The sequence below is a fragment of the Rhea americana genome, unplaced genomic scaffold, assembly GCF_003343005.1.
Source record: "Rhea americana isolate MKP2758 unplaced genomic scaffold, rheAme1 scaffold_60, whole genome shotgun sequence".
Lineage (NCBI taxonomy): Eukaryota > Metazoa > Chordata > Aves > Rheiformes > Rheidae > Rhea > Rhea americana.
In genome coordinates, this window is record NW_028186757.1 from 960,042 (window position 1) to 987,021 (window position 26,980).

Genomic DNA, 26,980 nt, shown 5'->3' on the forward strand with positions numbered 1-26,980 from the left:
TAAACTGATCTTCAACCTCTACAGCTGCCTTCAAATGTTTTGGGGTGCGGGGGAAGAGGAGAAGGAGGGAGGAACTATTTTAAAGACATTTTAATAAACTGCTTTGCCAGAAACCGGAAGGATAGCTACTGACCTGATACCTTAAAAAAAAAAAAAAAATATATATATATATATATATATATATATATATATATAAAAATTAAAGCACTTCTGCAAAAATGTTATTGTATCAGACGTTTACTGGATGTTCTTAGCACTTAGAAAATATTCAATATCTCTAAAATATCCTTTCTGCACAAAATAGGCAGTGGGGAGTGGGACAGGTGCTCGAGCGTGGCGATGCTCATTTTGCTTGTTTTCCAGATTACCTTGCTGAGAGACGCTGACAGCTCTGCGTGACGCTCTTTGCTTTCTTGAAACGCTGAAAGCCGTCTGAGAGGGGCTGCGCAGCAAGCAGCGACCTTCCTCCCTGGGCGGCCGAGCTGTTCGTTTGCTCCTTGTTCCCCGTCGCCGCGGGTTCGGGCCTGGACTCGCGCGCCGTGCTGACAGCGCTCTGCGGCCGTGCGCCGCTCCGGCCAGGAGCCGGAGGCTTCAAGGGACGCACGAGACTTCAAGAGAGCACTGAATGAAACCTGAGTTTCCACCTGCTTGGCCTGAAGTCCATCGCTGTAAGGTAGGAGCGGTCAGTGCCTGCAGTCGCCGACCGGAGCTGGTCAGCGGGACCCAGCCGCGGTCTGTTCCTGCACGCGACTTTGCCGGGGTTGTTTTCTTTCAGCGTGTGGAGCGCCGCGCGACAGCGCGGGCAGCGAAGCGTCCGATTTAGCAGCAGAGCAGAGCACTGGCACAAGCTTCTCTTTGCTGCCTCCGTGGTGCTAGCTCACCTCTCACGAGAGGGAGGATCAGCTCAGAGCCAGAGGTAGCTTAATCCGGGGCCTCATCCTGAAGTGTGAAGTAATCCTGCTTGCAGTGGGGAAACCTGTTTAGCCAGGAGCATACGAAAAACGTTAGGTAATTTGCCAAAGCCTTTTGTCTTTTTTTTTCTTTTTTTCTTTTTTTCTTTTTTTTTTTCCAGGAAAGCATTTTCATGGGGGTACTGTGAATAGGTTTCTTAAGAAAACATTTGCTTACATATCTGTTAGAAAAGTACATTTAATTGTACAAGAAAACTTCATGTTGGCATGATAAAATTCTTTCTTACAACACCATAAAAATGCAGAGATTTTGGAAACAAAACAGACTGCAGTGTAATTAAAAAGAAAATCACAAGAGAACAAAAATGTGGTAATTTTGCCACTTACATATCTGAGCTGTGGTTGGAAAAAGTCTACCAGGTTGCAAAATGCTGGAAGGAGAGGGGATTGTTTTTCTTTCATGCAACTTTTTTTTTCTTCTCCTCCTCCTCCCCTCCCTCCCTGGGCAAGTTCATTTCAGGCTTTTTATCACTTGCCAAGAAGGCTAATGTATCATAGAGAGTTGGGAACAGCAACATATAACTTGTTAGTTCCATAATGTGTGTGTGTGTGTGTGTGTAAAAGCTAGTATCTAGCCCTGATTTTTTCCCCAATACAAATCACAGCTGCTCTCCAGCTGATGGAAGGGGAGGTTTAGGCCCCACAGGTGGGAACATAGTGGGCCAGCAAGCTCCGAGGTGAGCTCTCCAGACAAAGCAGACCCTCATGAGGCGCCCTGGTGGTGGTGATCTGCAGTCTAGAGGAGAGCTCTGCTAGAATTAAACACCCAGGCCTGTTACGTTCTTTTTCTATAAGAAATGCGTATAGGTGGATTGACTGTGTGACCTGCCAACCAGTTATCGTTTGGCCTGGAAGGCAGGAGAGCTCTTTTTGTAAATCCTTCACTGGCTTAATTTGTTTCCGAGTCCATGACTCCTGTATCCCAGAAACAGCCTAATCACGAGACTTGGTTATCCTAAAGAAGTCATTTTTAATATGCCAGTTGAAAAGCAAAACAGCTTCATGAATTAACTGTTGATATCAACAGATGTTTATTCCCCAGATTCTTGTATCTCTGGACAGAAATCATCTAGCTGTAGTGTCAAGTATCACTGTGGTTTTAATTTTAATATTTTTCTTTATTAATTTAATTTGTTGTTGTAAACTGAAATTGCCTCAGCGTGGTGATTGCAGCACTCTTACTTAGAAGTTAATGACCATGTTTCCAATAACACAGAATGGAGATTTGAAAACAAGTTTCTTTTTAGCTGAGTGCTCTGACCAGTTGGGTTTTGTCTAAAATGAGACTAACCCGTATGTGCAGCCAGTTTTCCAGTTATTCTGACTCTAGTCTTACACAAAAACAATTAATGGTAAGTGTGCTTTGACAAGCACAAGCATAGAGAACAAGTTTTGAAAATGCTGATAGACCTTTGAGCAACTTAACTCTTCCATGTGTGACTGATGGGAGAGAGTTAAGAGCCCATAGATTAGGGCACCTATGTGATTAATAATCAGCATTCAAGTTGCTTTGTAAATCTAGCCTTAAATCTAATATCAAGAGGAATTTAAAAGCGCTGATATGAGAACTCCATTATAGAAATGGCTAGTGGCCACTGTTTTATGATGTTATGCTTTGATTTGCATTTTATGCTCTTAGATGTGTAAGTTTTATTTTTTTTCCTCTCTGGTAATATAAAAATGCTTGCTTGAAAGCAGTATCTGTTATATGGCAGCATGGTTGAAGTATTCTAAGAAAAGAACAAAAGACTCTGCAAGAGAAGAGTATTTTTAGTGTCTGAATGCACTAGGCTTCACGAAAGACAGTTGCACCATTTTTGTATATTGTTCACAGCTTTCAAAATGTAGAGAACCATGCAAGAATCATTAGACTGTATTTCCTTACTGATAGTAAACTAGAGATAGGAATGGCCTGTATTGAACTAGCTGTTACAAACCCAGACATTAAGGTTGGACCAAGCCTATTAGATAAAGTTCATATACATGCTGTGTGAGACATGGTACCCCAGAAAGGGGGGACTGAATGTGAGACTGGTTCCTCATTTGGACACCAGCAGCTCATCTTGTTTTAATGGGAATCAGTGCAAGTGAACTGGCTCAGATTAACTATGTTCAGACTATCCAGTCTCATGGATAGTCCAGAAGGTGTCCAGAAGAAGGAGGCTAACATCACTTTGACAAACACTTGGCTACTTCTGCCCCATGAATAAACACACATCTTACTCATTAACTCAGTAAGAATTACACAGAATCTTGTCTGAACTTTGTAAAAAGATATTTATTTGTCAACTGTGAGTTTTAAAAAAAGAAAAAAAGGGAGTGAAACATGTTTATTTTGTGTCAGCAAAGTCTTAACGGTACAGCAAAGATCAGCTTTCCTTTAACTTTTTTGAAAGGATGGGTCAGCTCTCTTGATGAGGACACAGCTCACAAATAGGTCAAGTTGTAATTACTAACAAACAATTTTCACTTAAATTCTGGCCTGCGGCTGTACTCATAGGTATTCTCTCTTCAGAATGGCCTTCAGAAAACTTGCTGTATTGCTAAGGGCTAATTTTTTTCCCCTCCATGTTATTTTGCTTATCTGTGTCACTTGAGCAGAAAGCTTTAATTTCCCCCCTGTAAATGCTGACTTCTTGTTATGCTAGAGACCAAAAGTCTAAGTTGGAGACTATTCTGAGACCCTGTTTCAGCTCACTGTACGTTTGTCTTGCTCATTGCTAAGGCCTCCAGCCTCCCACAGTATGGCAGAGACAAAACGTCACTGGATCACAAAATCTCATTGACCCTTTGCAAAATAGGGCCAGCTTGTGGGGTAAATGTACTTGCTCGAAGGAAGTGATTTTGCATACAATAATAAAATTTTGTATAGATGTTTAAGAATATGTGTATAGCAGTGTGTTTTTGCCTACCTAAAGAATGATCCACTGAAAAAGAATGATCTGAAATCCTGAGTGACAGCTTTTGAGTCAAAAGCAAGAATCTTACCAAGTTACACTCCCACTGGGCTCACAAATGCCAGTGCAATTTTGACACTTGTTACTTAATGGAACCTTTGAATAATCAGAAATGGTAAAAAAAAAAAAAAAGTGTACTCTTGTGCACAAGTTGTGCTCAGGTTTATTCTCATTCCTTTGGTAAACAAATCTACTCAATGTGTATGACTTAAGAGTTCACAGAAACCCCTCTAGTACAGCATCTGACATGATGTCAGTAACATCACTGTCAAAACATACGGTTTATGGTAGTTCAATTGCACGCCATGAAGTTTATTTGGATTCCTAAACAGGAAGTCTTACAGCTGTCCTGCAGTTTGGGTTTATCTATCCTTAAAGTATCTCTGCTTTAACTATATTGTATGTTTCTTGGAGGTATTTTCTGACTCTGATCCCATGGGCCCTTCACGTGTCAGGTCAGTTTATTTCCCGAGGTGGTGTGGGCAAGAAAAAAAAAGCTCCTAAAAACTCCGAACAAATTTAAAAATAAATTTTAAAAGTATCTTGAAAAGCCTTTTACGAATCCCTCCTTTGCAAGGCGCCGCCTTCGTGTTGCGGGGCATACGGAGCGCGGCTCCCGTCATGGCGCCGCCGCCGGGCGGGGACTACACGTCCCAGCATGCCCCGCGGCGGGCGGGCTCCCAGCGGGCCCCGCGCCCCGGCTATGTCGCCGGGCTCCATCTTGAGCGCGACCGCGTGGCCCCGCTGCATGTGGGAGCGCGAGCGGCGGTGAGGAGCCCCGCGGCGCGACGAGAGCCCTTCGCCTGCAGCTGCGCCGTGTCGCCCCGGGAGCAGGAGGAGGAGCAGGGCTGAGCGCGCAGCTGGGTTGGGCGGGTGGCGCCTTCGTGGTCAGCGGGCGAACGCCGGCTCCCTCCCTGCCTGCCTGCCTGCCGCCCCCTGGTGGCGCGCGGGGCCGCGGCGGCCGTTAGGCCGTGCGCCGCGACCGTTGCGCGCGGGGCGGGGGCTGAGGGGCCGTGGAGTGACGGCGCAGGGCGGGCGCGCTGCTGCGGGGCTGGTGCGGCTGCCGGGGGTTTAGAGGAGCGGGTGCTGGTGCGGTTTGGATCGGCGTGCGCTGCGCGGAGGCGTTAGTCTGAGGAAACGGCCAGCTGCGCCCGTGAAGGTCGGCGGCGGTAGTCACGGTGTAGCCGTGGTGGTCGCAGGTAGCTGGTTCGGAGAAGGGGCCCAATATAATGTCACAGCTGCGAGGCAAGAACTTTCAGGAATCTTTTGGGATAATTCTCTAAAAGAGTAGATCCTTCGCGATGGAGAAAGCAGACAGTATTACGTGTTTTTAATAAAAGACCTGACAACAAAATATAGGTCCGATGTGCCTCTGGCCCGCTAAGGCAGTCAGTGCTGAGGTTACTTGGGTGTGAGACCGTCTCTTCCAATCCAAATGCCTAATAAAGACTACACAAAAGATCACTCTTTCTGGTAGGGTAGTAGCGCCTATTTTTCATAAGTAGTGAGTTGTCTTCATGCAGGATGTCTTTCTGTACATGCCCTTTTGGAAGGGCCCCCACCTGAGATGCAAATATTTAGTTCTCTTGCCACTCTTAGGCTGAAGGCCAGTTTACACTTGCCGGTTAGGAAGCAGACGCATATATTGATTTCAAGCACCTGTGCTTGCTTGTTATTAGAGAGGGGTCAGCTGTGCTTCCAGGCCATACCACACAATACCAAAAATCATTATGCAGTTATGTAAATTAATGGTGTGCCTCTGTAGTTAATATTACATACAGTTCTACTTATCACCAGTCAAAAAGAGTATAATGGAACTTAGGCATGGGACAAGGTGACAAGATTAATGAGCTTGGACAGATTTTAAGCAGATATGAAATGGCTTCCATGGATATAGGATAGGAAGGTAAAATACAGAAGCATAGTCTCTGAGGTTATGAACTGTAAGAAGGTGGGAGGAAAAACATACAGCATTCTCTAATGAGAAAGCAAATTAATAAAAGGAAGTAATTTCCCATAAATGATGAAACTTGTTGCTCCAGGATGTTTTGGTGACTGAAAGTATAGTTGGGTTCAAAAAGGATTTATTCAAATTTATGGAAAAGAGGTTTGTTGCTATTTAATATTATTATTTGAACTCTGCCTCAGGCTCAGAAAATTGCTAAATTGATTTTTTTAGAGGTTGCACAGTAAAAAGATCATTCTGTACAAACATTTTCTTCTTAATGCTTATTCCTAAGCAACTGTCAAGTTTTATCTAAGATAGCTAATTCAGAATCATTTCAGATTTCAATTTCAAAAAAACTTTTCTTCTTTAAAACCCAGAAACAGAAAATTAAGACTAGTAATGTAAACCTAATGTATTAAAGTCCTGTCCAAGTGATGCGTGCTGTTCGGATGTCTTCTATAGATACTTAAGGTGGAGTGAGACCTTGAGACCAAATGTCTTTAATACTGAAATAATGCAAGAACAGTATGGTTAGAACTACTGTGTTGGCTTTGACTAGTTACCATGATGCCTTAGTGGTAAGTAACAACTGAACAGTATATTAGGACCTTTAATTACAGAAACCATATTTCATCAACTAAGTTGGAGTTACCATAACGCTAGTAGTGCTGTGTTTTATGACTACTTCAGAAGTACCAAGTTATTGCTGAAGTTTTTAAACATTAACTTGTATTTATGTGTAGTAGTGGTATTGCATTTGGTTCAGCTATTTATTTTTTGGTTAAAAAGAGAAGTAATTTTATAATCCATATTATAAAAATTAATAAAAGCTATGTTATTAGCAAGAACACTGGCTATTTGGCTGTATTGGATCTGAAATTCATGCCAATCAGTCCTCATTGCTTTGTTTGCAATTTTCAAATTATTTTTGAAGATGGGCAAGGTTTGTGCCATTTTTGGAGGATCACGAGGAATAGGAAGAGCTGTTGCAGAATTACTGGCACAGAAAGGCTGCCGACTGGCGATTATTGCTAGAAATCTGGAAGTAGCCCAAACCGCTGCTCGTCATCTTGGCGGTATGTATGCTGCTTTGCAGTGCTTTCTTCGCTGTCTGATGCCTAGGCAACTTGTAAAAATAGATTATTAGTAGGTCAAAATAAACCTGCTTGTTAGTTAGATGCAGATGAAAATAAAACTGAGAAATTTTAAAAGTTCGAGATACTTTGTTTTTCACAATATACTTTGGGAAAGTTAAGTATGTTGCAAGTCTTATCTTACAGATAGAATAGCTGATAGTAAGGAAATTGTTCAAGGTCACACAAGTGTGTTAGTATGAATTGATTCGTTCTTGGTGTCTGGCCAGGCCAGAACTTAGACCAGTCTGCCTGTGCTGAACCTAAAATTTTAAAAGGCTGAAAATATAGAATAAGAAATTGTCACATAACTAATCAGTACATTACTTGCAAATTGTCCTTGTTCAGTTGGGTTTCTCATGTTAAAACTAGTTCTACTACTGTTCTTATAATTGAGTTTATATAGAGAGTCTTAAGAAGGTTTTTGAATCATGCGAGATCTATTGTTATGATGTGGCTTTATTTCAGTACAGAAGGACATCTGGCACTTAGTTGTGATGTATCCAGAGAACAAGATGTCCAGAATGCTTTTGAAGAGATGCAGAAGATTTTAGGTCCTATTAATTACTTGGTTAATGCAGCTGGGATCAACAGGTTAGTTACAAGTTACAAGGTTATATATAATGCTAGACCACACCGTCTTTTGGAAGATTATAAATATAGAAGAGGGCCTTTACATTTAGTAGCATATTGTTAATGTGTACATCTGAAAGCAAAATTAAGTATTTGTCAATATACTTCTAATGGAAGTTAATCTCTAGTAGATTAGATGATGATTCCACCCCTTCACTCCCTAAAATGGTCCAAAACAATATTTGATACTTTTTGCAATAATGTTTTTTGTTAGCAGAACATCTTACCTACTTTTTCCTGCTATGTGTAATCCTTACAGTTTCATAATTTTGAATGCTAGATTATATAGAGCCATACAAAGCCTTATTACAATACCATTCATTTGTCAAGTTTAATCAAGAGTAAATGTGTTTAGTGAGTAGTCCCATGAATTCTTTTGTATTATTTTTTGGTTCCCCATTCCTAGGGATGGCTTGTTACTGAGAACAAAGGCTGAAGATATGATAGCCCAGATTCACACTAACCTTCTGGGAACAATGTTCACGTGCAAAGCTGCTGTAAAAAGTATGATTCAACAACAGGGAGGTGCTATTGTTAACATAGGTAAGTTGCTATTCTAAACCAGTGCGAGTATATATAAATTAGTTTAATAGAAAATTTTAGCAGGTATAACATAATGAAATACTACTTTTTAAAATTGATGGATTTTTTTTCTGTTTAGTCACTGTATTTTTAGCATTTCTTTGTGAATGCTTATCTTTTATGCAACTTAAGCAACTTATAAAAACACCTTGTATCAGTAATAAACACCTCATTTCCTGTTTTTCAGAATTTTACTGTGCTTTATCAACTCTTTTAGCAACTAAATTTACCAGCTACCAGTTATTAATTAGAATCAGATAGGTACAGGTGTTTGAGGGAGGTTCTGTGCAAGGATACTTTTTCTAGAAAGCTTTCTGTTTTAATTTCTTGGCACATGTTAGTGAACATATATATGTGTATTTTACAAAAATCACACATAATTGAGTGATTTGCTTATCCTAGTGATAGGCTATAAAACACATTCACTAATGTGCTTTTTATTCCTTCTTTACAATTCATTTTCATTCTGATTTTAAAACCAAAATGATATAACTAGTATAAGCATCCAAATTAGTAATTTGATCTTCTCTTTGATATTTATTTTAGGAAGTGTTGTAGGAATTAAAGGCAACTCTGGTCAAAGTGTGTACAGTGCTAGCAAAGCAGGATTAGTTGGATTTTCACGCTCTCTTGCTAAAGAAGTAGCAAGAAAGAAAATTCGAGTCAATGTGGTTGCTCCAGGTTAGTATATGTGAAGTTACTCTATCTTTGGCTGTTATGGTAACTGATCTACAAGATTGCTGGATGTTTGCTCTTCTCTGAAAGTAACAAGGTATTTTCTTTAACTTTTGTAAGTAAGTATTTTTCCTCTCTTTTTCTTTTCAGTTTAAGTATAATGTGTTCTTTCAGTAAAAGATCACCTCTTTGAAGAGAACACCGAGAAGTTTGGGGGAGTAGGTCTTCCTGTTTCTCTATCCGTTGTTCCATAATGACCTTTTTATTTTGTTCCTCCTTCAAAACCCGCTATCCTTACAGGTGAAGGTGTAGAAATAATACTAGCAGATTGCTAGTTACCTGTTCTGCTAGAGAGTGCTTACTTGTTATTAGGGAAACATAAAAGACCATGAGAAGCAGACATGAAGGTATCGCTGTCTTTCCCTTTTAGTGATAGGAGAGAATCTAGAAAGAAAGTTCTATAAAGATGAGGCTATAATTTCGTAAGATAATCTTTTCCAGTCTAATAAATCACCACCCCTTGAGAGAAAATCTCTTCTGACTTTCCTGAACTTCTCTGCTCATGGCTGTGTACTCTGGTCCTCAGCTTGTGGTGGCTCTGATGCCTTTAAGACCTCTGCATGAACCAGTTCAAATTGTGAACTAGGCAGGAGAAATATTTTTTCTTGTTTAGTGAGTCTAACAGCTCACAGAAGGCTCTAGAGCCATCACCAGGGGCAGGACTCTGCAGCAGAAAGCAGAGCTGAGACTTTCCTCTTTTGGTGGCAGGTAGACATTAGGTCAGATCAGCTCTTTATCAAGCTGCAGCTTAGGTGAACAGAAATGAACAGTGTGGGAAAAACTGAATCTCAGTTAATGAAAATTTGTAAGGAAATATTTTTTCAAAACTATGAAGAAATATTCTTCAAGTAAGTGTGGTGATAGAAATTCTGCAAGTGCTATAATAAGTTATATAATATAGTGGAAACACTTGCAAGCTGTAGGTGTTTCTTGCTATAGATTTCATATCTGGTTTTATTGAAAGTGTTTTGGTAAAATAATTATATTTTGTCTTCCAGAAAAGTGATACTAAATATGGGGTTGGGCCCAAGTCTATAGAGTTACAGTTTTTTTTCGTGGACTTCTATGGATTCTGCATTTGGATTGTTACATCCAACTTACTGTAGGATGGAAGACATTGTATTGGTTAGGAAAAAAAATGTTCTCTGCTATAAAATGGTGTGACCTGAGTTCTGTAGCTTTTAAGAATGATAGCTGGTACTGAATTTTGGTCATAGTTTTCACTTGGGAGGATTCCAGAAAAAAATGAGCTTGAAAAATTTAGTTGCAGATTATGTAACTCTTCAGATTTTCTCCTCTCTTAGGCTTTGTTCACACAGAGATGACTGCTCATTTGGAAGAAGATCAGTTGAAGAAAACAATTCCTCTTGGGAGATTTGGAGAGCCTCATGAAGTTGCACAAGCTGTTGTCTTTCTCCTAGAGTCCCCTTACATTACAGGGAGTATTCTAATTGTAGATGGAGGCTTGCAGCTTCAGACTTAAATGTTACATTGAATAAATACCCTAGTCATGATGGTAGTTACAAAACATACAGTAATCAAAGGGAGGAGGCAAAAAAATTAGCTGCAGATTGACATATGTAATTGACTTGATACATGTTGCACTTTATTACTTATGAATTATCACTGACTAGAGGGTATGTTTAGTTAAATGAAAAAATCCACATGGTATTACAAAGTCTCTGTATGTAACATAAAATTTTAAAAAAGATTTGGTTTGGAATGATGATAACTTTAAATTATATCTTCATATATCTTAAAAGCATTATATTTTTATAAAGTCATATTTTCCAATTTGGGATAGCATGGAGATTATATTCTGAATTACTATGTTGCACAAAGATAAATAAAATGTGGAGGCATGTTTACTGGTTGGCAATTATGATTGCATGAAATTTATCATGTAGGGAGAGGTTTGTGAACTGTTTTATTTTTTTTATTCTTATTAGTCCCTAGAAATTTGACTTCCCTTTTTTGTTTGCTTATAGCCGACACTACAAAGCTAGAAGCTTCTTGATCTCCAGCATACCTGAATTGCCTTTAGGAGATTTAATGATATGTAATGCACTTCTTTATAAAGACAGAACCTGCTCAGTTCTGTTCTTAAATATGTGTACAGCACTCATTCATTTCAGCAGCTCTTGAGGATACATTGAAGGATTCCCGATTGGTCATTGGAAACGCTGATTTTGTACTGAAAATACACTGCGAACTGTATGGTTGCAGGCCTTCCACATAAAAGATATAAAAGTAGCTGTGCTTTTTCACAGACTTGAAACATATTTAGAAACAAATAACAATTCAAAAGTGTAAAGTTAAGGTATATTGCTGTATATCTTCTTGAAAACTTAATTCTACTGCGTTGTACTGATGATCTTTAGTATTTATGTACAGTCAATAAAATAGCCATTTATCTTATTCAGAGCAGCTTTTGAAGCAGAGTAATTTTTCAACTCTAGACGATCTTGAGTGTTCTTTTTGCTGAAGTATTACCAGAAGTTTGACCTCGGGGTTTTCAGTTCTGATCAAGTGCTTCTTGGTAGCTGATGTTTTTATCTTCTGTGAAGAAAACTATTGAGTGTGGTTTAGGACATTGACTTCTTAGCTTCAGTGTTCATTGCATCATGATACAGATGTTGGTTCAGCTTTTGAAATTATTTTCCCTCTTGGCACAAACTGAAGTGCAGAAAGAAGAGATCTCACTGATGATAACTTGGAGTCTTTAAAGTCTGAGATTTTCTTCATTTGTGCAGCTGAGAAATTTTGTCTTTGTGCCAGAAAACAGTGCATGTTCAAGTTCCTTGATGGTAGATAAGAGAAATAATATAAAGAATGATTGTATTTTCAAAGGTTTTAAAGGTAATTGTGTTACTCACTGTGGAATCTAAAATATCATTGGGATAGATCTATCCTTATCTTACTGATACCTCTTTGTTGAGAAGTGTTGTTTGCTGTGAAAAATTGTGTGTCATTCATGTCTTTGTACCAAAAATGTAATTTCTAATTCTGTTTCTTTGTGTTAGGAGGAATTGGCCAAAGTATAGATGATTTTTTTTTCAGAGGTCACTGATGGTGAAGGAAGACAGCTGGTACTCCTGTTTTTACTATTCAAGGAGGTTGCTTGAATAAGTAAGTTGGTTGCTGCCCATACCTGTCCTTAGTATCTTACAAGCAAAGGTTGTGTGACACGTTTTGACTGTGAGCCAAACTTAAAAGACTAAAAGGAGTTCCTTATTAGTGAGCTCTGGACCTAATTATTATCATCATTTCACTGGTAAGTTATTAGCAACAGCACTTTTATTCTGTATTTGTGATTAACAAAATGCTACTGCATAACATTCTGCAAATGTTGCAACACTCACTGTATTTTTCATTACTATAATTGTTGGTTATGCTATAGGACCTGAGTGAGATGTGGGTAGCCTTAAAATCATATTTCAAAAAAATTTTTTTTTCACTTTTCTTCAAACTGGTAAAGTAGAACTGAAACCTAGTAGTGATCTGCTTCAGGATTTACTGTATGCATATACATTAAGAACATACCATCTTTATTTGTCAGACTGAGGTTGTGCTTGCCTGGTGTTATGTCTCAGTAGTGAATGCATAGGGTGAATAACAGGTCAAGTGCATTGTGGTATCTCCTTAGAATATTCTTGAATCCTCCAGCAATTTGTGATTGATATGTTTTAAACTTGCTATTTGATAGCTCTGATTGAGGCCTGCTGGTTCATATATTTGATGAGACATTATAAAAACCTCTGTGCTATATCCATACCACTCTTGAATTTGTAGACCTTTATCATATCCTATCTCAACTGTTTCAAACTGAAGAGCCCTATTTCTTTTAGCTGTTCCTTGTTGGAAAGCTGTTTCATACCTTTGGTAATCTTTGTTGTACTTTGCTATATTTTTTTGTTTGTTTGTTTCTAAGGAGGGAAGAGCAAGTGGAACTGCTTAGAGTATTCTAGATACTGGTGCGCTGTGGATTTTTTTTTTTTTTTTGAAAAGTGTTTTGTTTTATGTTGTGTCAAAAAGTAATGCCTAATTATTTTGCCTTTTGCTGACCATTAAGCTTATGTTTTTAAAATTTATCTAAGAAATATGTATCTGAACTATAACTCAGTCTTGAATGGTTAATTGTCAGTTTGGAGTCAAGTTTCCTCATATATGTATTTAAGATTGATCTTTCTTCCCCCTGTCCCTTCTCCCATGAATTGTTTTAATTTAGCTACAGTGAATTCAATCTGCAGATTTTAAGATTTATTTGCTCAATTGATGAAATGGCTCTGCAACTTTTGTTTTCTTTATCTCTTTATTGAGTAAAGGGATTTGAGTAACTTATTTGAGTTAATTAGCATTACAGAAGATAGCATTGCTTCAGAAATTGCTGACTCAAACCAGTTAGAAGTATGTTGTGCTGCACTAGCCCCAAAAGATGTCTGTGGGATTCTGTTGGCAATTCATGTCTTCAGAAAAGAATGACTACAAAATCATACTCTTTTTCTTCTATTTTTTAACAGTTTACTGGTATGATGACTTACCTTCATGGCAGCCTGGGATCTTTAATGTTCTTTGGTAAGGGAACATGTCAGATGCCTTTTACAATTTCAAGCATGCTGTATTTAATTAATCTCCCTTACTCACATACTCTCTTGGCCTTTTAAAGTACTCTGAAATGTTTGTAAAACATGACTTCCCTGTGCAAAAGCAACACTGACTTTCCTCAGTATGTTTATCCAATTGTTTATATGCCGTTAGAACAATTTCTGGCAGTTTGCTGTGTACGGAGAACAGATACTAAATTAATTTGTATGTTGTTAGATCTCTTGGAAGTCTCTTAAAAAACAGGTACCCTTTCCCTTGCAAAAAAATCCTAAAAGCCTGATGTCACTTTAGCCAACTTACAGTTGTCTGACAATGAGGCAGTTTTATCTGAGCAGTTTTGCACTGCAGTTATTTGATTTCCTTTAGAATTTTGGAGTGATACTACCCAGCCTTGGCAATTTGTCACTATTTGCTCTGTAGCCCGTTTTTCTACTATTTTGCTTTGATGCAAATAACTAATTCAGTGTTCAGGGGATTTTTTGTTGCATTTTTTCCCCCCACCCTTCTATGACCTTACCTCCTTTAAGCACTTTGCTTTTTATTTTGGTCATCTGCTCATCTTACTTAGGAACCACATTCCTAATGTGGTGTTCAATTTATATGTGTTGGGGGGGGTGGGGGGGTGGGTGCAGAATTGTTCCTCTGATCTGCCTGTAACTTTTACGTTCAGTGACAGACTCCCTCCGGCTGCTGAAACTTTTTTTAAAGGTTGACTTCTAGATTCTGATAGTTGTTAATCCATGCCAGCTCTCTCCATCTGTCCTTCCCCTTCTTTTCCTCCCACAAAAGAAGTGTAAGTTAGCATTGTATATTTAAAGTCATCACTGTGGAAGCTGAATACATACAGTCTTGGTGTTGTCTTCAAGCATTGTATGTTCTAATTTTTTGGCTTTTCCTTTTAGGTTCATTTCAACGTATTCCCATATTTTTATGTTGCTCCCTTTTTAGAAAGGCAGATGCTACAGTGATCAACTGTTTATTAATAAAAACTTGGTCAGTATTCTTGCAGAAATAAAGTTACCATTACAAAGTCATGCTTTGAAAATGACGTTTTCTGTCAGGTCTTGTATGCTTTTTGGGACCACAGTACGAGTTGGGAGCCCCTGACTGACTGCATGAAACAACTATGTGTTTAAAAAAGGTAATCTAGACGTCTTTGGTGTGACATTTACCAGACTTGCAGGTAGCTGAAGTCTTTCATTACAGTTATATTGTCTGCCTTACTGTCTGTAATCTCCCTGAGAATATCATAGGTTCTGCCATTGTCTTAATTGTGTGGGTGATAACATAGTCTAACAGCAGGTTTTATCATAGTACACCTGGAATTTTAATCTGTATATGATTTGGTATCTAGTTTGAAGGCCTTTTAAGAATTTGTATATGTACACATACATATATATGTGCGTGTGTGTACTGATTTGTCTTATTTCCATCTTGGTTTCCATAATAGGTATGCCTGTTATGTCACTGTCCTTGATTAAAACCAGACATTGAGGTTTCCCATCTTGTACTTTTGTCATTTATACCAAGCTATATATATATATATGTCAAGCTATATATATATATGTTTTGTTTGTGTGTTTTTTTTCTTCTTTCAAGAGGACTGTGTGCTTGAGTTATTTTTCCTAATTTCTCATTTGAATTTTGAAAATCTCTGTCCACTTTCTTAATAGAGATAGGAAGTTTTTATGACTGCGTTCATCGAGCAGTTGAGAGCGTATGCTTCATCTGATGGGTTCTCGCGTGCTATATTGCTTAAAACTTTACTGTCATCTTTCATTAAGTACCAGCATTTTGCTGCTTTTTAGTCTAGAATGAGCTCTTTGTTATAGATTCCCACTGTTCCAACAGTTTCTCTAGTTCCTGAGGAATCTGTACTCTTCTTTCCTATACTTGTCTTTTCAGACATGCGTTGAAATTTGCTTCTTTCCCTTGCTCTGGGAGCATTTTGAAGAAGGCTGCTCTTCAGGTCTGGTCTTTAACTTAACTTACATTTTATTCCAGATCTCTTGTTCTGCTGCACTGTGTGTCACTGGTATCTACATGGCCTGGCACTACCTTACAGATTTTCTAGAAATCCATCAAGGCACATTTTTAAGGTGGCTGCCTTTGCAGCTGGCATTTAATTCACCGTTCGGCCCCCTTGTACAGCAAACCCCTCTCAGGCAGTCACCCATAATTTTTGCTTTATTTCTTGGTTCCATCTGGGTTCCTGCTTCAGAAAAGATAACCCTGATAAAAGAAGATTGTGTGTTGCAGTATTTACTTATTTATCTGCCCCACCTTGTCTCTGCCTTATTGTTCAAAAACCAAAAATCATTCTTGATTTTACACTTGATTCAGGTGAAATTTTTTAGATTGTGTGATTTGCCTGTTGTAGGCTGTACTTAATTTCTGGAGCACATTGTAGGCCTAGAAAGTTAATTGTTTTATATCTCTTTGCTGCATTTTTCCAGCGTTTGGGAAGATGATGGACTACTTTTGTTGTTTTTTTCCTGTAGGTGAGACAGTTGTTGGAACCCTACTTGTCCCTCTTAGCTCTTGAGAGATGTATTTATAGCTTAGAGTTCACTATAGTAAACTCACTATATTAAGCTTTTTCTTTCTTTTTAGGCATGTATCACAACGGGTTGTTATCTATAGCAACTTCTAGCAGGGTACCGAGGTGCCTGTGGGTAGTTACTTGTTTTTAAATATTGCAACTGTAGGTAGGAGATGTAGTGAGGAACAGCTTTTACAGACTTCCTTTTAAACAAAAGGAAGTAATACATCCTGTGTACAATAGTGTGTGATATCCCATGAGGAAATTTCAGTTTGGCCTCCTGAGGGCAGTCTATCCTAAGACGTTATGTTGGAAATTACTTGATTAATGTAGCTATAGAGTTCTGGGAAAGTTGCCTGTTTAGATGACAGGTCGATAACTTGTGTTAGTACTGATGAAAAGTTGGTAACTTACACTCCTGCTGTCAGTTTTCTGAAATCCAAATCCATGTATTCTGCACTATTTTGAGATACAAGGCAGGGTTTTTAAAGACTGAAAGGATTGCAGTATTGAGTTCCAGTGAAATTTGGATAGAAAGTGGATATCTAAATCTCAGCCTTCAAAATACTACATTATTGTTTACAGGTAAAATGCACATTATAATGATTAACCACTGCTCTTAGTCAAATTTTCCTCCTTTGATCTTTTGCACGGTTGCACAGGCTAGTGTTGGATGAAACTGAAATGTGTATTGCCTGTTGCAATTATATGTCTTCAAATATATATATTTATATATTTGAAGTACAGCATAGTATAGTTCATTTAAATAAAACTAATCAAAAATGCACTTTCCAAGACCAGATGTACCACTTACTTCACGTAATTAATCAGTATTTGAAAAGAAGAAGGAGCAAATGTAGTGAGAAGAGTCTTTAAGGAGCATTCCCTGTGCTTACGGCCTGTAGAAGTAAGAACTCTGTTGAAGCCCAGATCGACATAACATATTTTTTTCACCCACACGTTCTGTTCGGTTTCAGACCTATAGATGGGCTTATATGTTGAAGGTTCTTTTTTGCTGCAGATATATCTACTGGGTTAATAACTAATATTACCTCTACCTTGCCTGACATCTTTAGATCAGTATTGCTACAAAAACTGTTCTGTATTTTACGCTTTTATTTTTCATATTAGCAGCTTATATTTATCAAGATCTGGGATATTGTTGGTCCATTTAATTTAAAAAAAACCACATCACTGAAACTGGCAATCTGTTTTTTATCTCCTTTTTAAAAATGTATCAGATCTAATGCTGATAAAATGTTTCTCCTTTTTTTTCCTCAGTGTATTTTACTGTGATAGTCTGAAATTATGAAGTGGAAATTAATATTTCTGTACAGTTTTTTAAAACTAAGACAGCTATAGCTAGTTGGAGAGATTACCAGTTTGGGTATAATGGTGTAGAATATGCTGAGACAATGTATAAGTAAAAACCATCTACTTTCACTTGGTATCATTATGGCCAGATGAAGATCTTACAGGTACAGCATACCATTAACTGCCCTTTACTTACTTCCTGCGTATCTCATTTTGTCAGCACGGAATCAGTCCTTAGGTAAGCATCTGACGTCATTTGTTGCATGCTTTTTGTGACCAATCCTGTTCTCCATATTTTTTATTACTTTTCTTTACTGAACTTACTTGATAATGCGGTTGAATTTCTTGTATTCTAAATAATCTCAGAAACTAAAATCTGATGATAACCAATTTGTTCATTGCTATCTTATGGATATTGCAAAAATTAAAATGTTGACAACTGTAGTGACAAAAGATATTTGATACTCATAAATTATGCAGCAAGTTTGTAAATTTGGTTAAAAGGAAAATACAGATAACTAGAAATACTTAGAGGTGTGGGCATGTACAGTGAGAGTAAAGGCAATAGGAGTGTGGAGGACAGCTGTCACTAAGCTAACACCGTTCTGAGCACGTGGAGCTCCAGGGCAGATGCTGTTTCCAGACCACTAGTTTAGGTGGTCTTGCATGCTCAGCAGAGAGGTGGGGTTGAAATTGTTGTCTCATTTTGAACAGTTTATTTAGGGATAACTGCAAGTTGATTATGTGGCATTGCTGAAGCATGATAGTGTGGCAGCATGACATTTGTTTCATAAATCCTAATTTAGAAATCTGCCAACTTTGTATTTTAAAGGCTAACTGTGCTCAAAGTATGTGTTGCACCTACATGATGAAGGCTGTACTGTAAACATGACTCCACCCATATGTTGAAGGCCTATTAAAAGCCCTAACTTTCATTGCAGTTTACTTCTTGCTGCTGTCTGTCTGACTCTTGCTATTTATCAGGCTAGTTTATATATTTCTGTTGAAAACTTCCCGTAACCCTAGAAAAAAAGATAGTATTGTGAGTGACTCTGTTTTGTATAGATGCTGTCTAGTGTATGCAGCTGCCTCTTGACCATGAGATGATTGCCAGCAGTGGAGTGGAGCTGCATCCCATTTCTGCATGTTCTTGTAGCTTTTTTATTGGAAGGCTGCAACAGAACGGAGACCAATGGTAGTGTTGTAGTTCACCACGTAGTTCACTCATAGTTTTCAGGGTACCAGGCTAAAGTCATCTGATCTTTCTGCTATGCAACAAAGCTGTATTCTGTTGATCTGTAAATATGAGATGAATGATGTTTAATTTAGGGTCACATTTTTTGCAAAGCTGGCAGCCATTTTATGCTTTTTTTTCTGTAAAATCTTTTGTTTCTGTTAGCATTATTGGGCTTTTCTTCCTGATATGCCTGTCCCTATAATCTGACTTCCAGTAACACTTATCATGTGCTATGGTGAATGCTGTTAATGCTGTTTGGTTAGTGCAGTTGATGTCTTTCCAGCTGGGTGATTATTAATATGTGATTACTAGTATGTGAGATGAGTTTTGTTCATAAGAAATTATTTATTCAGAAATACTCAGTTGAACCTACATTCCAGTTTTGCCTCTAGAAAGGTCCTTTAATTTGAGCTCCTCTTCCTGTAATATTCCCAGTAAATAGGAACTATATTTCTGCTCTATTACTGCAGATTAGTGGTCTGCTATGTTCTTTTGTCAGCCTCCTCTGACTTCCAGATTCAGTTCAATGACACTGGGGGTTTGGTTCTGAATACTTGTTTGACTTAAGCCAAAATAAACACGGACAAGATCTGAATCCCTAAGCAAGGGCAGTGGGAGCACACTGATGATCCTGTTCTGTAGAAAGACAAGAAATAAATTTTCTTTCACTCCCCTCTCTTCCCCTTGCCCCATCTGGAAGCATTCTTTCTGCTTTACCCTGGGCTTGGATGCCACTTGCCCAAATACAAAGGCAGATTACTGAACTCTTAGTCCTTGGAACTCGTGATTCAATAGGGCAGGTGTTCATCGCCCCTCCTAGGAAGTGTAGGCTGACCTGAAGCTCACTATTTCAGAAGGACAGTTCCTAGTGGTAGCTTTGCTTGTCCTTAGACATTTTTATGTTGTGCAAGAAGATGTTAATAATTACAGATGAAAATCTTGTTCTGCTGTTAGGAAGTTAGTCTTTTAATGGACTTGCTGCCCTTAGAAAACTTGGAAGTTTTCAAAACCTAACTTAACTTAAAACTTAACTTAAGCAAGCGTTTAAAAATAATAATTTTAAGAAAACTTCAGTCTGGTATTAGGCTTTTTAACTACTTTATTTTTTTTTGTATGCAAGTCCTTTGAGGGAAACAACTGATAGAGTTTAGTATAATGCCATTTTTAGATTTTGAAATCTACACTACGTAATTACTTTTTTTTTTTAATGGGAACTGGAACTTTTCATACTGAGAATCTTGAGAAAATTGCTGCTGTTTCATACCTCAGATGACAGCATTCACATGCAGTATAAGATATTTGGATTTATTAACAGTTGTACTGATGAATAAATGTTATTTCAGGATTTAATTTATTATACATTTTAATTATATATGAATTAATAAATGATCAGAGACTGCAGCTATATTTAACACAATTTAAGAAAAAGAAAACTATTGTAGTTTAAAAGTATATTACGAAAGTGTTCAGTGAATCAGACTGAGAAGTACTACAGGAGGAAGTGAATTAATGGTATGTTAGGTATAAAAAACAGAAAGAAACATTACGCTGTTGAGTAGTGTGGTAAATAATTATATTTTGTTTTGAACAGGCTGTTTCCCACAAAAGGCTCCAGCAGTGGCTCAGATGGGCACTGCAGGTAAAACCCATCTCCAAAGTCCAGTCGTTGTTAATCTGCATCAGAATAGAGCCGTGTTGCTTGTTGCATAAGAAATCTTGTTAGTTACTTTTAACACCTTTTGCAGCAGCTCAGAAAGGTGTTCTCCTTGGCAATAAATTTTGTGCCCTACGTTCCCCTTTGTAGAAACAGTCTCTGAGATTTCTGGGCTAAAGAGTTGACTGAGAAAGTTTGGCAACATGCTTCGTTATGTATTTCTTTCTTTTTTTTTTTTTTTTTTTTTTTTTAAGAGAAGATTTCTGGCAAAAAAAGCCCTAATCCAGAGTCAGTGTGATGAGATTTGTAGTGCTTCTGCTGTAAATGATGTAATCATTCTGAGTAGTGGCCATGTGCTGTTGTTTTTTTCTTTTTCTGCAGCTGTTTCTGGCCTAGTTATGCTGCTACAGAACTAGAAAGTGAAGGCAGTTGCAAGACTTGGCCGCTCCCCAGTGTTTACCTATTGCAGTGCAGTTGTTTTATAAAAAGCTTCTCTTTCCTAGAGCTGTTGGAAGCTCATTCCGCTGCCTCTTTATAGCTGCTGAAATCACGGTTGTGCAGGTAGGTATTGGTTCTCATAGCCAATTCAGGAGAACTAGTTACATGCAAGAAAATTCCACTCCTTGCATGTACAGCAGGTTCATGAGGTGGTTGATGAGAATGTTGTCAGTGTCTGTACCTTGTGCAGGCATTTTCAGACCACGCAGTAATCCAGCTGTTCTGCAGAGTACAGCTTTGACAAATTGGTTGCACAGCTAGTGCATGCAGCTGAGCCTCAGCATCACGACGTGATGGTAATATGAGCTCATGATGCCCGTACTTACCACGTGCTAAATCTGTTCAGGCTGCTGCAGCGATAAGGATGTGGGGCTCCATATATGGGGCATCAAGGTATTTATTACCATAGCAGCAAAGTGAATGAAAATAGTCTTTGAAATTGAGTGCATAGAAACAACCTGTATTTATAAGCTGTGGTTTCAAACTGGACTGTGGTGGTGATCCTCAACCTCTGGCTGTGACCAGAAACTCTGCATGTGTTAACTAATTGTTGCTGTTGCCATGAAATCAAGAGATAAAGGCTTGCGCTCTGTTAAGGCAGTCAAACACCCCCCCCCCTGCTTAATGAGTGTGGAATTTGGCACATTACTCTTGACAGGGGGTTGTATTTGCATTTAATTATTATCCTGAGTACAGCTGCATCACATTTTGGATTGCTTTGAATATACTTAGACTGATAAGCTTCCTTAATAACTTTAAAAGTCATCCTATAACTAAAACTAAGAGTCTTGCAGAGTCTTTTTGTCCAACAAAATGATAAAAGTACACTTGCAGTTCAGGTTCTGCATCTTTGGAGTTTGTGGAGGGAGATTAAACTTCTGCAAGTTACTTACTTTGATGATCCCAAGAACTTCAGTTTTTGGCTTAAAAAATTATGTCTTTTTCTTGTGCCACACTTCTGTCTCTGAATTTGTAAACCCAAACAGCCCCAGTAACTAGGTAACAGCACATCTGAGTGTTTTCATAAAAACAACTTTGCTGCTTAGAGATGTGATTTACTACTCGAGCCGGGTGCATGTACATATATACAGAGGCAAAAAGTGATGATGACCTCATCTCAACTAGCTCACAAGAGACGACTGTTACTGTCTAAGCCAAAGATGGATTTACTGTAAGTAAGTAGATGAAACTCCATTAACTTCAGTAGTACTATCACCATTAATGTCAGGTCTGACTTAATTGTTGTGATAATACTATTTGTAGTGATCAATGCTTGATGTGTAAGCTTGAAAGAAAAATTGTATTATCTTGCTGCTTGCTTGGTGTCTTTGCACAGAAGGGAAAGGAAGAGAAGCTAGTTAAAATACAGGATTTTACAAATAAGTCTTAACAAACATTTTATTTATTTGCTTGATTTTGGTATGGCCTACTTAGAATTCTCTTCTTAACTGAATTTAACAGCTCTTGCCTATTGCAGTATGACATTGCTTAACTCTAAGTAAGGGCAAATAATACTAGATACAGGAACTAGACCTGCACATTTTCTACCTTAGTTATTAAAAAAAAGAAAAAAAAAATCTTCAGGTACTTTTATTCTGTAAGAGTTTCTCCAAATTTATGGGTCATGTTCCTCTGTTTTGTTTAAAAACAGGATTATGTCAAAAGGAGAATATTTTGATGGTAAACAAATTTAGTCATTTTCAGAAACTTCATATAGCCCTCATTTCCACCTGTGTTCACAGTCATAGTTAAAAAAGTTTCTAACTCTTACACTTGCTTGTACTGAAACAGTTAATAGCCTTTACCAGAAGGAAAACTTTCTGTTTGTGTAATATTTATTGATGTTAAACCCATATTATATCATCAGCACAACAATCCAAAGTAATGATAGTACATTTTTATAAATACAAATAAAAGGTGGCAAAATAATGCTAGTGAAGCTAAACAAAAGAAGTAAATTAGCATGTCACAGTCGAGAAAAATTTGGCAAATGATACGACATCCTTTTTCTAGAATATAATCAGATTATTCCCATATGACAGACTATGACATTAATTTAGAGTAACGATCCCCATAACTGGTCGTATCCTGCACCAGTTTGCATAGAATAGTACTACCTTATGTGCTAAAGTTTATTAGTCACTAAAAAACAAAACAGATTTTGTGTACTTACAAAGCAATACACGTATAGCGGTAATGCAATATATGGTGTACACAATTACAAAATTAAAAAAAAAAGTAAGTAAGTACAGGACTTCTGAATAACTGAACTGAGATAAAAGATTTCAACACTTTTATTATAAATAATGAAAGATACCATATATGTGCTTCATATAAGGAATACAGTGTTTTCCTTTCATGGCAAAGTATGCTCGTACCATCAAATGCTCATTTTCTTGTCAGGCCTTCCCATTCTTCCATCCCTCCCTCCCCTTCATCTGAAATTCATCTGGTTCTAATTTAAAACTACCTAGTCAGATTTAACTAGTTTGGGCTGCGGTTTGATGTGGATTTGCCTTGCATTCTGAAAGCAGCCTTAAGGTATTTCACTAACTGCACACAGACCCTACCATTAAAAGAGGTGTTACTAGCCTACAACAGGGAAGAGAACAACAACAAAGCTACCATAAACATGTGCTGTGTTAAGGAAAAAAAAGTCACAAATTTTGTTGCAGTCCAGCTTCATTCCCTACTTCCTTATCTTATCTGCAAACCTGTCACTTATGGTGTATACTTGTCATTTAAATTCATATTGCAGTCTCAACCCATTTTGCACTTACTATACATTTCTAAAATCCTCATACGTACTACACAAGCTCTAAGCAGTCAGATGTCCCATGCATATACTCCCTCTTTCTGAGCTGACCTTGGAATTTCAGATGCTTGCATGATAGTATTACAAGGTTACAGACTATTGTCAGGAAATCAATAGAGTTGCAATGTCTTGCCCTCTTTCCACCCCCCACCCTGCCCCTTGCAGTAACTTAATGCAGTGGTTCATGTTGTTGGCATTTTTTTCCATCTAGGTACTACAATTTATAGTCTGTAGTAGACTGTTATTACACTCAGCTCTTACTCTTCTTGAAGGTTACATTATTTATGCTTAAATTAGCTTTGCTGTATAAGTAAGCCTCCTATTAGGTGGCAAAAAGTAAAAATACAAAAGAATTAAAAATTGTGGTGTTGATGCTGCATTATAGGATTGCCCATACAAGCAGCATTTAAGGCAAGGTATTTTCTTCTTCCATTGTAGAATAGAAAGCAGTTTGCAGAGATACAGCATTTGCTTACATTTCTCTTCCTTGTCCCTTCTTGTTTTATTCTTACAGTATTGCACTTGTTCATTGTAGCTATCAGAATGCATTGCCATTTTAGAACTACAGATAACCATACATTCTAATTTTGTGATCTAATGGCCTCAAATAAAGTATCTTGCACCATTAAAACTGTGTAGCATCTACTTGTTGCTTATGAAGGCATGTAGTGATAAATAGTGTTTTCTTCTGAAAAGTCTGTCTCAGTGTAGTATTTTGGCCGTTACGAAAAGGGTTATTTGTAAGAGCTGAAGCAACTTAGGTGTAAGGAACTGGTGAATGTGATTTGTTGTGCAATGTGTACGTTTCTATTAATAATCTATCTATTCTTCTAATTTGGTATAATGAATAAGGAATATATGGTTGTTGTGTTTTGTTCTTTACCTTTTGTACTTGAAGGTGTCTGCCTTTGCATAAAGTGACATAGGAGTATCATTGGTCAAGGCAATGGCTTTCAGTGTTTCTGCTTTGAAAGAAAGATGGAGGTGGCAGCTTGGATCTACAGATCATCACTTTCTACCAGGCCAGATGACATTGTCAGATGAACTGGATTTGCTTCAGGCTGGAAAGCTGCTTTGATGTCTAGTCCTTGGTCAGAAAGTGCTGCATATCGACTAGCTGAGGGCCGCACCTTCTTTGGCTTGGTTGTCTGAGGCGGTTGTTGCCACTGAGCTGCAGATTAAAAGAAACAAATAAAATTCAGCCATCTTGAGGTCTGCAACAAAGTGTACTTGATGCACGATCAACCACTTATAAAGGAGATACTAATTCCTGAGCATCAGAAAAGCATAATATCAAAGACAAGCTTGTTTGTTTTTTGTGTTTTTTTTTTTTTTTTTATCCCCTCAACATCTAGTTTCACCTTCAAATGTGGTAAGTAGGAACAATAGTTTTTCTGTTTGTTACTTTGCTTTGGCATTGCTTTCCCCCTTGTTCCTTTTTGTTTTTTTTCGAAGTTCTGCATCCTAATACTTTTCCTTCTATCATTCAGAAGGATAACAGCAAGATACTGTTTCTGTGCACTAATATTACAGTGGCAGACCAGTTTTGTTGTATATGACAGGAAATCATCTGGTTGCCACTGTCAGCCCATGTATCCTGAAGAATGTTGAGCCTAATGGATAATTCACATGTCCCACTTCCCTTGCCAATCCAGAAACCATCCTTCATCATTCAATCCCCCCCCCCCATTTACTACTCTTATGCAAGGACTGGTAAGAGACTTTGGTTGGAAAAAAACATTAATAATATAAGGAGCTATGTTGGAGTGAACAGACTAATTAAGCAGAAAGCCTTAAGAACAAACTGCATTTCTGGTAGCTGTCACAGGTGTATTATAGACTAATGTACAAAAGAATACAAAAGGTTAGGGAAGTGCTAGCGAGCAATAGTAATAATGATCCACCAAACTAAGGTAATCATGCCATTATCTACTGTTAATTTACTATGTTTAATATACTAAGCAAAAAAAAGCATGCATGCTCATTTTGCTATAGGTAACTGAAACGCCGTGAAATGTACTTTGACAGAGCATTTGTTGTCTTGATGTGGATCGTTATTATTGAGGAGCAACTATAAACAAAAGAAAAAAAAGAGACCAACGTAAACCATTCTGTGAATAAAATGAAATTTTTAGAATGTTTTTTTTTTTTGAGGATTAAACTGATCATGAAAATAGATGTCACTTACTATAAACATCCAACCTGGCAGTGCAAGACACAATCCCCGCCTCATTCTTAGCTGACACAGTGTACCACCCAGCATCTTCTTTCGTAGCTCCCTGAATAAGCAGGCAAATGTAGCCGTGGTTATCCTGGTGCATACTAAACCAAAGAAAAATAAAATTACTATTTAAATGCAAACCATTGTAGACTATTTTTAAATGTCATTATAAACAGATCCAGTCCTAGTTACATATTTAATTAAAAGTGCACTATAATTAATATGAAAATTCCCCTGAAATTAGCAAGTGGAAAATAAAATGTGGAGTAGAGTTGAATATTTGGTAATTTAATATCCTGTATATAAGAAGCAAAAAAATATTTCATGTAATCTCTCTTTCACAGTTAGAGGTTAAGACATGGAAGTCTACTTTAAGTAGCAGGGGAGTCAGAACTTACTTACCCTGACTTCTGGGGGAAATGATAAAAGACTTGACTTGAGGAATAAGGTACTGAAATATTCTTTGTTATTTAGAAGGACAGCAATAATTTATTACTGATGTGATACTGTAGTAAGTAAATAAGTAAGTTTCTTTTGTTGAAATCATGAGTTTGCTCTTAAACATTCCTACAAAATGTTACGAAGTACTGTTGACAAGTTTGTAGATCCTAGAATTTTTAAAAGCATATAACATCATTACTCCTTTTTCACTCACTCCATCAAACTCACTCCATATAAGTTGGTTTTTGTGATTAAAAACTAGCACTAACTCATAACTAGGTTCACAGTAAATAGCAGTAATAGGAGTATTGGGCTTAACCTTTAGGTGCCTACACTCCCAAAGGAGGCATGGAAGAATGGAGTGCTGAAAATAGGTGACAAAAGCAAGAAGGCCGAGCAAGGAAGGACTCCGCCATGGTATGAATACTTCAGATAGATACCCCACTACTGTCAGTTAGGAAAGCTCTTCACTGTTGAATCTTAGTTGCTGGACTGTACAGCAGAGTTGCGAATCAAGATTCCTGCTGAGAAGCATAAGGCTTTACTTAGTCTAGGTTTTCACCAGTAAATTTCTTTAAAAGCCTTAGTTCTAAAAGAGAACAGACTATTTCTCAACTTCGCTGAAGTGCAAAGATAGTTGTTTAAATTCAAGACTGGAAAAAACTAATACGTTAATTCTGGCTCTACCACCAGC

At 37.8% G+C, this 26,980-nt stretch overlaps 2 protein-coding genes and 1 long non-coding RNA gene across 9 annotated transcripts in view; 2 read left to right on the plus strand and 1 right to left on the minus strand.

Annotated features, from left to right (window-relative positions):
- The first annotated feature begins 989 nt into the window (after positions 1–989).
- Positions 990–11,423, plus strand: CBR4 (carbonyl reductase 4). 3 transcript variants are annotated; one of them, XM_085319836.1, is made up of 6 exons: positions 990–1,008; positions 6,811–6,952; positions 7,483–7,603; positions 8,049–8,185; positions 8,771–8,905; positions 10,264–11,423. In XM_085319836.1, the coding sequence occupies exons 2-6, from the start codon at positions 6,811–6,813 to the stop codon at positions 10,440–10,442; spliced, it is 714 nt and encodes a 237-aa protein (XP_085175962.1). In that variant the 5' UTR covers positions 990–1,008; the 3' UTR covers positions 10,443–11,423. The 3 variants fall into 3 exon arrangements, with proteins under 3 accessions (XP_085175962.1, XP_085175961.1, XP_085175959.1); XM_085319835.1 differs by lacking the exon at positions 990–1,008 and adding an exon at positions 4,625–4,696; XM_085319833.1 differs by lacking the exon at positions 990–1,008 and adding an exon at positions 5,094–6,454.
- Positions 11,424–13,213: 1,790 nt separating this feature from the next.
- On the plus strand, positions 13,214–18,338 carry LOC146587264 (uncharacterized). Its single transcript, XR_014897708.1, has 3 exons — positions 13,214–13,534; positions 17,641–17,658; positions 18,253–18,338. It is a non-coding gene; the product is annotated as an uncharacterized LOC146587264 (long non-coding RNA).
- Positions 18,339–22,626: 4,288 nt separating this feature from the next.
- PALLD (palladin, cytoskeletal associated protein) overlaps positions 22,627–26,980 on the minus strand; it is a 211,623-nt gene continuing 207,269 nt past the window's right edge. For 4 of the 5 annotated variants that reach the window (XM_085319862.1, XM_085319861.1, XM_085319863.1 and 1 more), the window contains 2 exons: positions 25,813–25,946; positions 22,627–24,795 (listed from right to left, as the gene is read on the minus strand). In XM_085319862.1, coding sequence (XP_085175988.1) covers positions 24,623–24,795; positions 25,813–25,946 — 307 coding nt within the window. In that variant the 3' untranslated portion in view covers positions 22,627–24,622. Of the gene's footprint in view, positions 24,796–25,644; positions 25,696–25,812; positions 25,947–26,980 lie in introns of all 5 variants that reach the window. The other variant, XM_085319864.1, reaches the window with a different exon arrangement.